The sequence below is a fragment of the Daucus carota genome, chromosome 6 (assembly GCF_001625215.2).
Source record: "Daucus carota subsp. sativus chromosome 6, DH1 v3.0, whole genome shotgun sequence".
In the NCBI taxonomy this organism is placed as follows: domain Eukaryota; kingdom Viridiplantae; phylum Streptophyta; class Magnoliopsida; order Apiales; family Apiaceae; genus Daucus; species Daucus carota.
Window position 1 is genome coordinate 36,604,810 of NC_030386.2, and position 11,882 is coordinate 36,616,691.

The window sequence follows — 11,882 nt, forward strand, 5'->3', positions numbered from 1 at the left end:
TGTGAACAAATAAAAAGTTAATATAAAAAAATAAAAAAATAATTTATGACGATATGCAAAATGAATATTACATGAGTATCATTTCTAAGTTCAAAATCAAGTTGAGAAATCTTAACATGTGCAATCCAGTAAATCACCATAAATTTTATATTTTAATTTTTCATAAATAATATATTGGTAGTTAGTACTTAATAGAACACGTGTATTAGGAAAAATCAAAATATTATGATTTTATACTAGAAAACCGTCATGAGTCCATAAGTAAAACAAAACAAAAAAGAGGCAGGTATGCATAATATTTGTAAAATCGTTCTCCTCTAAACATTTAAGCATCCTCTAAACATTTAAGCATATCATAACAGATTAATTAAATGTATAAAAATAACGGAGTGATAAGAAGTGGCCAAGACCTAAATTTTGATCCTATCCGTCTTAAGTCCATTTGCTATATAGCATGCATTGTTAAATTGGTATAGGAGTTTCCACAAATGTTCACCGATGCATTAAGAAATAACAATTTACCAAATAATTAGCATCAAAATAAAGAAACTGTACATGCCACTTGCTCGGTAGACACAAAAGTGATCATTCTGGTCTTCTAGCACAAACGCCAAACACTTTTGTAAATGGATTCATGGTAATCAAGTGCAATAGCAAACACAGCATAATTGTAAAAGTGGTGCATAATTGGCTCCAATTGGAAAAAACCTTTTTAGTTTGCCACTAACCAAGAATCAACAATCCAGTTGGCCATAAATATACATGGAAGAGACCCATGAACCATTTCAAATAGTTAATACAAATATCAAGTCCGAGAACAACCCTACATACTTGTATAAGCCCTACACAAGTTTGCAGTGCCCCGCAGTATTAATCTGAACTTGAAGTTCATAAAGATCCAGCCACAGCTAATGTATCCGCACTTTACACAAGGACGTTTCTGCAAAGTTAAAAATTCTTCAGAAATTAAAAAAGGCCTGGCAGTTACAACAATCATGCCATAAGATAAACAGTAAGTGAACATAATGGAGCGACACAGTAGACATTAGTAAACTATAGATGTTCTATGAGAAAGGCTTCGTACTCTTGGCAATTGGCATACAACCTGTTGCAGTAAATGTATTACATTCTAAATATGAAAGTATTAGAAGGTAGTGCAAATTGTGCCATAACGTTGGTTCATAATCAAACTTAGTCTAAAAACAGCAACTTTGAGTTTCCTTCCGTCTCTTCTGCATAAAAGAACTTCCATGTCCCCAAAGGAAGAACTGTCAGATAACCATCACATCTTCCTGAAATATAAGAGCTTTAGATTTCTCTGCTTAAAGTTCAAAGCAAATTGGAGCATACATAAAGAAGCAACCTAATTAACATTCACAGGAGAAATATATTATGAATGAAGTAACGCTGGAAGTTTGGAACATCAGCAAGAATGTCATGAAAAGAAGGCGTGGTTGTTACATGTGAAAGAACACCAGGTACATTACACCCCTGTGACCAAAGTTTATCCCTAGCCTTGAATTTTAAAGAGAGACACCACGCTAAAATTGAGGGAGTTCAAGTTCCTTCTCTTAATTCTAGAATGAGTTACTTGGGCCACAATATAAAATTGCTAAGTTATAGATGGCAAGGATTGAACATATTCACACTAGTACGATTATTGCTCAAGTAAAAAACAGGTGCAACTTCACCAGGAACTTACTTTGGTCATGATTTGAAGTTGATATTTATATCAACCCCTGGCGCTGCAGATCGGTATATGTTTTCTTGTTATATATGTTACCCTCTTGGTCTTCGTACTCTTCTTCAAGGTCTGGACGCCACTTGTTCACTCCTTGACGTTCTTGAATACGGTCCCACAATTCTTTAGCTTCCTGGACAACGAAAGAAATGGGAGGATTTTGAAAATAGAGTGCATATCAACGAGCAATGTTTGCAAATCAAAACACTATTCAGCATCGCTACAAGTTAAAATAAAGAAAATTCCTTTCTTAAAAGCTGCTCCCTCTGTCCCTCTCATTTCTTTACAGTTTATTCCACTGCTTGGCACGCATTTTAAGACTCCTATAAAATATAGTTTCATAACTTATTTTCAAAATATTATTTTTTGTATAAAAATTAAACATCATACTTTTATTCAAAAGAAAAAATAATTTATGAAACTATACTTCATAAGAGCTTTGAAATGCATGTCGAGCACTCCATCCCCAATGTAAATAACCTAGGGGTACTGAGGGAGTATCTCAGCGAGAGGCGAGACTTGCACCTCATTGAAGAGAGGCACAAATCTTGTGATATCAAGAAAATATACACATAGATACGTATATATATAGAATATTAACTCAACAAGCATCAAATTAGTTGTATCTGGTTTATAAATAACTAATTTGATGCATGTTGAGTTTAACATTTTTATTTAAATGCATAAGCATATTAATAACTTTTTTCAATATAATAATTATGATAACTATAATATTCTAAACAAACTCCCATATAGGATCCTTGGATACATTCGATGCGCATACAATTCCATATATAATATTTATATTTAGATTTTATAATCAAATAATGCCTGTTTGGTTTATATGCTTAATTTAGGAACAAAAAAAAAACTTTTTCTTCCAAAAACATAAACTCTTTGTTTCATATGATAACTTAGCACTTGTACAAGTGCTTAATTTTGCAGTTTGCCATATTAGCTGAACTCATCAAAAGAAAGTTACTGCAATCAGTGTTTTAATTTAATATAGGTTTAAACTAGAATTCATTTTAACTAGGCAAGCCTTGACTGCACCTCAGCCACCGAGGCAAGTGCCCTTTCCAAGTGACATCACCTAACAAAAGTCAATGATGCGGGAAAGAGAACAAGACATAAGTTAATAAAAACTCCAGCAGAATCATTGTAATCAAAGCTTAGGGAAAGAGACAAAAAAAAGAGGCCAATTTAGGTCTTTTCCTAACTAGGACAAGAACAAAAACGACCACACCATCCTGCAAAGGTATTTCACATATAATATATTAACATAATTTTCATAGAAAGGACAAGAGATTCAAACCTCAATTGATGTGATTTCATTGAAGTTCTTGGTGTTTGGAATACCAAGACAACGCATCCCATGCTGATGCCTCCATTCCTTGAAATGGCGCTCGTAGGCTCTACGGCCCCAGTAACTCTGGTTTCCACAGATTTCACATTTGAACTCCTGAAAAGCACACGTGCTATTGGTGAAGAGAGATCCACAATTTACGAAACAATAAACTCAAAAGGAGACATAAGACTGGAGTCTTAACTACTTCAATTACATAAACAGTATTATAAATTTGGGTATACGTAAAGGAGGATCGTGCTAATAACATCAGTCTTGATTATCAATTATATGTTGGAAAGGGAATCGAAATCAACCTCGAGGTCAAGTGGAATAATGATTAAAAATGATTGCTTATTTCCTATGCATAAATAAACATAGTCCTTATATAAATTATAATTTAGAAAGCTAGTAGTCGTTAATGTTTAAATCAATCAATTTGTTCCAGAAGCCTTATAAAACACCAATTAACAAATAAGTACTAAAACTTACCTACACAAGAATAATATACATTTTTATAAGGTCAAAATGCAAAAATAAATTTACGCATTTGAGGTACAGGTTTTGCACTTTTCACACTTCGTAATTTTTAGTACTCAACTTATATGTCACGTCTAACTAAAATTAGAAGCAACTATCTTTAAAACAGTCATGAAAATACATCTTGGATTAACTACAGGTGCAGGAACAAATAAAAGTTAAGAGTTTTGGAAACTAATAGGCCAAATGGGCACAAACTTCAGTTTAGAAAAATGCACTTCAATTAGTATTTATTACCAAATAAGTTCCAAGAGATTAAAAATTACCTGACCAAGACCATGAAGCTTATACAACCAATAAGGTATAGGCTTCCCATCCCAACCCATTGGCAACTTCAGAGGATTATAGATCTGCTGCTCGTCATCATCACTTTCAGTGTCGGCTTGTACCTCATCCTGACAATTTAAAATTTTAGAAATGTCTGTCAGAAATAAAAGGAACTAGAGGAATCCATGGCTTGAAACAAAGAAAACAGATTACATATTGTATCATACTCATACAAGTCATAAAAAACTTGTGAAACTGTAAAGTTCTGCGTTAAAAACCCACAAAGAGCTTTATTATATACAAAAAAGATAACTAGATATTCACAAAAAGTTTTCTTGCAAAGTAGCACAGAGTTAAATGCTTTAATAAATAGTATATCAAATCAGCAAACACATTGACCTCAATGGGATCTAGAGCAAACTAACAACAGATTATAACCGACTGATGTCAGAGATAGCATCAGTGAACTGATACACACACTATAAATCTATATAGCGGCAAACTAACAACAGATTATTACCGACTGATGTCAGAGATAGCGTCTGTGAACTGATACATTACACTATAAATCTGTATAGCGTTTCGGGAATAGGTTCTTAGCTACATTATGCTAATTAATGCTGTATAAACACTTCCAAAGTCCAGGTATCATGCACCAAAGGAGCCTGATAAAATTTTAAAAAATATACTACTGAACAGATAACATGAACGCGCTCTCTGGAAGGTAGACTTACATGTTTAAGGGGTCAAAATTAAAGTAAAATATGTTACCTCTTCTCTTTCTGCTTCCATTTCTTCATATGTGAGAGCCTGCTTCTTCTCAACATTTTCTTTTGTGCGTACTATTGTCTGCACAAGTCACAAAGTTTGCAGTCAAATAGATGAACTAGAATATGTAACAGGGCCTTCAAATGTACAACCTGCAACAGTATCCAACTAAAGGTTTTGCTACAATACTTTTTCATTATATAGATACATAATTCATTACCTTCAATGGCAATTGATCATATTCCTTGATAAAAAGTCTGTACACGGTATCCTATTCTATAGGAAACTTTATGTGTATTTTGCTTAAAAGCTAAACAAAGCCTAGACAGAAATATAAACAAGCTGATCTTGATCAAAGAATTGTTTAGCTGGTAATGGCTAGTGAGCAACTCAAATATCAGCTATTTATGACTAATACATACACATACACAATACACAAGGCAATACATTTAACATACAAGAATGGAGATAGATATATATCAATTACCTACATTTTGTAATTTCTAAATATTCCAATAAGTTAATATAGTAATTTACACAAGTCTTTCTATGGTGTGATGTGATTCACAAATTTAAGAAAGTGAACTTGACAAGAAATGAAGCTCAGTTCCAAGATTTCGAACACAGCTAGCTTGAGTTCCGTTTTGGTCAATATTTATGGTAGGAGAAATTTCCCCAGTTTTCCTACAACGCAGACTATGATTGATTAAATTTCCCGAGTTCTGTTCTGGTCAAGAAAGCTTTGAATTTATAATCATGATGAGTTTACCGCAGAAATTAACACGTATTTTTGAAATTGAGGAAACCATTTTGCATTGGGTCACCAAAAACTGTTCCCTTCTTTCAAGGATACTATCTATCCCACTATTGGAGTGGAAACAAGAAAGAGAAAGGCTAGTCTACATGACTGACAAATAACCTCTTTAGTAGAGTTATTGTTCGGATCGGGAATCCACATTAATCGGTAATTGCAAAAAATATAATTGTTGTGTCTGATAGATGAAAAAAGATAATAAGGGATGACAATGAGGATGCCCTTACCTCATGTAACAGGTCACATAGCTTTTCCATCTTAGCTTCCATCAAGGCAATCTCTTTGCAGTCATTAGTTTCTTGTGGAGTTGAAGCAGCACCGTTTTGTACTGATCTATGTGAACCCTTCACAAAATGCTTTTTATCCAATTTTTCAAGAGGTGTGTCCTGTCACGAAAGAGCTATAATAGTTGACGTTTGTAGAGTAATAATAGTTGAAGTATGCAGTTTTTTTTCACATAAAAACAAAAATCTAGGGTTGGAAACTTCAGGAAAACAATTGAACTAAATTTTTTTAGCAGGGTGGTTAGGGAAATAAACAAACAATATCAAATCAGTAGAATTTAATATTTCCTTCATTAATCAGTACAGATATCGAGAGCTTTCAAAATGTACTCAGACGGCTTTAGCTGTTATATGTAGATCAAACTTATGGCTAACCTAATTCTAAGCACAAAAACATAAAATTATGTGTAGAATATGAACAAAATAAGAAAATACAGACAGAAAATAAATTTCTACAACCATTTTTATGAAACATAATTCAAAAATACTGATTGCAACTAAAACATGAAAATTCTGCATCCTAAATCAAACAAAAGCAACCCCAGTTCTTTTGACTCCTTCCAAAATAAATTGGTCAATTTAGGCTGACCTAGAATGCAGTGAATTTTTTTGAAAAATCAACAAAATGCAACTTAACATCTCAACGCAAGGGTTTGCATATGACAAGCATAGGTTCAAGTTCAACTACAAATTTGCGAGTAAGCAGTGTATCCATCATACTGTGTAAGGTTCTCATCACGCAATTACATGTCCTACACACTTTGGGAAAACTTCAACTGTTCAACTACAACTAAGCTTGACAATGTTAGCTCATGAAATGTGTTATACCTTGGTAAGAAAAAGCCTCTCTGCACGCTGACGAATAGTACCACCAGTCTTTAGTCCTAGTGCTGCCAAAGCCTATCAAAAGCAACATTGTAAAAAATAACAAAAAATAGAAGAACAGGACAACATTGCTTGAAAATAGTTCACGGATTAAGAATTTTAGATTTCATCTCATCAAAGCAGGTCCAATTCTAAAATGTCAAACGAAAAGAAATACAGAAGATGGCAAACAAAACTTACAGAATTACCAGCACAAGATTTTGCACTTCCTAATTAATTGAGTGTTTTGACTACAAATGTTTGCGTGATTATAAAAAAAATATTCACAAATGATATAAATACATCTTCTGCAAATACACAAGTACTATAGAGATAAACCTACAACACCAAAATCATGTTAAATTAAGACTTATACTGTACCTCCTTTAACCGCTCAGGTCCCACCTCGATGAGCTCTTCAACTGTGCTGTAGTAATCAAGATCAATGGCAGTGTGTTGAGATGGATCATGTCCATTCTCATGGGTGTCATTCTCCCAACCTTGCACCATACCAGTGGCCCATTGCTCCTCCAACTCAGTGCTTACCTGTCACAAGACGATACTTCTTTACAAAAATAACAACATACATCCTGAATTTAAATGGCACCGATCAAATATCATATTTGTTTCAACAAGTGGCACAACAAGAATTATTTGCATTTTCTCATATAAGGTATATACGTGCTTATTTCTCCCCACAAAATATCTAGTCAACTGTCAACTAAGGACTTCTTAAAATTAGCACTCTAAATATTTCAACATGAACAGCAGCCTTCCTAACCACCTATTAATATTAAAGTTAAAAAATTATACACCACATGCTCAGAACGACATGTCCTCTGTAAAGCATTCGATTCTATTCTTAGTTTTGTTAGTAATTTTCATCATACATAACAGCACGCATATATATTATGTACTGGACACTGTTTTTTATAATTTTAGAAGATAGCATATATTACTCATAGAAATGTGTGCAACTTTGTCTGTTCAGACTTCATAATGAGGCAGAATCTACATTTTAGGATGGATGAACAGATATATTGGAGTGTGAAACCCCTCTGATGCACAGCAAAGCATTAAAGATTAATGTATACGTACTATACTTTACTAAATAGAAGTAACTGACACTAAATAAAAACACACTACATAACTCTTGAGTTAAAAAATCTTTAAATATAAAAGAAATCAAACATGATCCCTAATATTCAACACTTGCAGCACCAAGGAGTAACACCAAATGAACAAAAAGTGAAGACAATGCAAAATTAAGTATGATGGGTACAATATAAAATGCACCTTTGAGAATATTCTTTCTAGGTCTTGCAAAGGTTCTGTCCGTTCAAAGAAACTTATGAGATACTCCAGCAATTTGCTCAGATACTCCTTGTATTGCCTATAAGAACATATTACAGATATATGAATTTATAATTTCAGGACAAAAAATGCTAAACAAACTCACTACATGTATATCATCTCAACTAGTTATGCATAAAACATAATGTGCTGTAAGAGGTAGCATATTATACGGTATAATAAAAATTGCCTAAACCTTGTCAACTTCAATTTGCGAGGTATCTTTTGTGTTTGTGGAAACACTTGAAGGTAGGCAGAGTATTCTATTGGCTCTCCAAATTTAGAATTGATATAATCATTGTACAGTTCATGCAGATCAAGGTAGCGACCGGATGCTTCCTGAAAGTCAAAACATATAGATTACAAAAAGATGTACATGCTAAACCAAAATATCGGATAATAAATTTCCTAGTGTCTTGAATAACCTTACAGATCGGATAAATAGATTGCTTAAATTTCACAAATAGCATTAATGTTGATATAAGAAGGATGAAACAAACTTTGAATGAACTTCCCTATTCTATCCCCTAATCACCATTTCAATGCATGATTATTACCGAAGTCATTTACAATGAGCTACAAGGACCCTCCAACTTGTAATTAGAGTTCTTTTATTACACAAGTCATCTAATCTTTAATGGTTTGTCCCTTCGAAATCGTATGTGCGACAAAAGTTCCATACAGTACATGTAACCTTCACATTTGTTTTGTGATGAATGAAAGTAAATTTCAATTAGAGTATCTTAATAAAAGCATATTACAACTAAAAAGGCATTTACATAAGCACATAGATACGATGAAAGATTAGAGATAGATACCTCGCCGCTGAACTCAATCAGAGGTTCCTCCTTAAGCATCTGCTCATACTCGTCCGTTGCATCAACAACACGAGCAGAAGGATGACGCCTATGATACTCCCGAATCTACAAAACACATCACAATAATTAACAGTTTCAAACATATTACGTAAACAATTACAAAAACTCTCAAATAAACCTCAAATCCTCTATACAAAACAACTTCTCAATTCTCCTCCAACAAAAGACGCACCTCTTTCAATCGATCGTAAAACACGCTAAACACGCTACTTCCGCTAGCCGTCTGGCCTCCGAGAGCCGCAATCTCGTCTTTCCTCGCACTGTCCTTGTCCTCGTATATCTCAATCTACACAAATTCATTCAATGTGATGTAAAATTGTAAACAATTTCAAAATTGAACAAAAACAGAGAGAAATTGACTACACATACAAGTTTGTAAGTAGTGCTGGAGATTTGATCAATCATACTGCGAACGCGGTGGCTCTGGTAAAGACGGTCCCTGTTGGAAGTAGGATCGTTTTGGAGATCCTTGACGATTGTGCGCTCGAGGCGCTCGACTTCCTCGTGATTCGCGCGAGTCGCTTCCAGTAGCGTCGCCGACATCTTGTTATCTCTCCGGTGTTTCTCTGGTTTGAAAACCTAGGGTTTTGTGAAGTATAAACAAGGTTACCGGAGTGGCGGATTGGAATTTGGAATAGAAATATGAGTTAATTACCGTATTTAACCTTTATTTTTGACTCAAAAATATACGAGCATCTTTCTTTTTCTTTTTTTTTACATTTCCGAACTTAATTTTATTGTATAATCTTACTCGTTTTTTTAATTAAAAATCATCACTAATATTATTTTCATATATCTTTATATTCATGTTTGTCTTGACTTGTATTTCAAAAATACATCATGTAGATATCTTTTTTTTTTAGTTCTCCCAAACACATCATAAATTACGTATAATTATTAATATACAACTGATGATATGTTTTAACTAAATATATTAATTTTATTTTTAATTATTTTGTATTATAACTTTAAATATAATATCAAAAATATATTCTATTTATTTATATTATTTAATACTATATATTATTATTATTATTATAGTAAAATTGAAATATTAATAATTTAATAATTTTGTCGAGTTTTATTGGCCGACATGTATTATTTAGAATAGAAATATGAGTTAATTACCGTATTTAACCTTTATTTTTGACTCAAAAATATACGAGCATCTTTCTTTTTCTTTTTTTTTACATTTCCGAACTTAATTTTATTGTATAATCTTACTCGTTTTTTTAATTAAAAATCATCACTAATATTATTTTCATATATCTTTATATTCATGTTTGTCTTGACTTGTATTTCAAAAATACATTATGTAGATATCTTTTTTTTTAGTTCTCCAAAACACATCATAAATTATGTATAATTATTAATATACAACTGATGATATGTTTTAACTAAATATTTTAATTTTATTTTTAATTATTTTGTATTATAACTTTAAATATAATATCAAAAATATATTCTATTTATTTATATTATTTAATACTATATATTATTATTATTATATTAAAATTGAAATATTAATAATTTAATAATTTTGTCGAGTTTTATTGGCCGACATGTATTATTCTACAGATCTTCTTAATATATAACGTGTACTCTGATAATTTTTTTATTATCAATTAAGTCAAAATATTTAAAAATTCTGTTAGTATTATCATTTTATATTTTAATTAAATTTAATGCTGGTATAACTTATAAGCTGATACAACCAATGTTGTAAAAAGCGGGAATCAGACTTAGTCGGTGAAAGTACCGTCCAGCGATTAATCGGATAATTGGAGATTTATCGGAGTGATTAATCGGATCATAAATCGTAATAAACTTAATATTATTTTTTAATTATTTATATATATATATATATATATATATATATTATAATTTATAGTCATATAAAATCAAAAGATTGATGATTTATTATAAGTTATAACACAAAACATGCCTTTATATACATATACAAGTCCAGTCATCTCATATATAAACTTGAATTTGATTGAATCTGCGAAAGAAAATATTGCCTTTATATGTGTATATATATATATATATATATATATATATATATATATATATATTATAATTTATAGTCATATAAAATCAAAAGATTGATGATTTATTATAAGTTATAACACAAAACATACCTTTATATACATATACAAGTCCAGTCATCTCATATATAAACTTGAATTTGATTGAATTTGTGTAATTAGAGTTTAAGAGCTAATATTGAAATGTTGAAAGGTAATAAAAAGAATTTTAATTTATGTATTTTGTCATTTTCCGTGTTTTTTGTTTTATTTAAAATTAAATATAAAATTTTAAAATCATTTTACTTTTTTTTTAATTTTTTTTAAATTCACTGTTTGACCGATTAATCCCGATTTTGACCGATTTTCAGAAAAAAAAACGATTTTTTCACCGATTAACACTTAATTGAGACGGTAACTGACCGAACGACGATTAATCTCAATTAATCGCCGACTTTTATATAACTAATATTTAAATTGTCAGATCTATCTATTTATCTATATATCTATTCTTCTATTCTATTAATAATAGCCCAACATGGATCACGTTGAGCAAATAAAATCATGAGACATTTTAATCTCATAAAAAGACTTATTTACCCTTATATTTAGAACTCATTATCTCTCACATTAACTTGTCATTTATGTCTTCGTATCATCATTTATGTCTTTATATCATTCATTCATATAATAATAACGCATCAGACCAATTTAGCAAATGAAATTATAACACATTTTGTTCAATTGATTGAGAAACTTATCCTCATTTTTAATAGACTTAATTACCAAAAAAACTATTAAACTTATGTAATTTTTTCATTTTAACCATAAAACTGTTTTTGTTGCAGGATAATGCAACTAAGTATACATCAATTTGACATAACCCAATTTTACTGAATCTCTAATCATGGTTATTTCATAACTGACATGAATGCCGCATACAGCACAACACATCAATTTTTTTAATTTAATTTTAAAATTTTACATAATTTATTATACAT

General features: G+C 31.3%; 1 protein-coding gene across 2 annotated transcripts; it reads right to left on the reverse strand.

The window, feature by feature from the left end:
* Positions 1 to 697: 697 nt before the first annotated feature.
* On the reverse strand, positions 698 to 9,508 carry LOC108227826 (splicing factor SF3a60 homolog). 2 transcript variants are annotated; one of them, XM_017403188.2, is made up of 13 exons: positions 9,224 to 9,508; positions 9,027 to 9,140; positions 8,795 to 8,899; positions 8,173 to 8,315; positions 7,920 to 8,016; positions 7,005 to 7,169; positions 6,588 to 6,659; positions 5,703 to 5,861; positions 4,665 to 4,742; positions 3,893 to 4,021; positions 3,057 to 3,203; positions 1,703 to 1,874; positions 698 to 940 (listed from the first exon to the last, which is right to left on the reverse strand). In XM_017403188.2, exons 1-12 carry the CDS (start codon positions 9,395 to 9,397, stop codon positions 1,728 to 1,730), a joined length of 1,530 nt encoding a protein of 509 aa, XP_017258677.1. In that variant the 5' UTR covers positions 9,398 to 9,508; the 3' UTR covers positions 698 to 940; positions 1,703 to 1,727. The 2 variants fall into 2 exon arrangements, with proteins under 2 accessions (XP_017258677.1, XP_017258676.1); XM_017403187.2 differs by having other exon boundaries at positions 698 to 1,292; positions 9,224 to 9,490.
* Between the last annotated feature and the right edge of the window lie 2,374 nt (positions 9,509 to 11,882).

What these genes read in the sequence shown, in the direction of transcription:
- LOC108227826 (XM_017403188.2), bottom strand. Translation starts at nt 9,397, where the DNA reads ATGTCGGCGACGCTACTGGAAGCGACTCGCGCGAATCACGAGGAAGTC. An exon ending in TAGAAAGAATATTCTCAAAG is followed by an intron (nt 7,170 to 7,919) that starts GTGCATTTTATA and finishes GTCTTGTGACAG; the next exon opens with GTAAGCACTGAGTTGGAGGA. An exon ending in GACCTGAGCGGTTAAAGGAG is followed by an intron (nt 6,660 to 7,004) that starts GTACAGTATAAG and finishes TGCTTTTGATAG; the next exon opens with GCTTTGGCAGCACTAGGACT.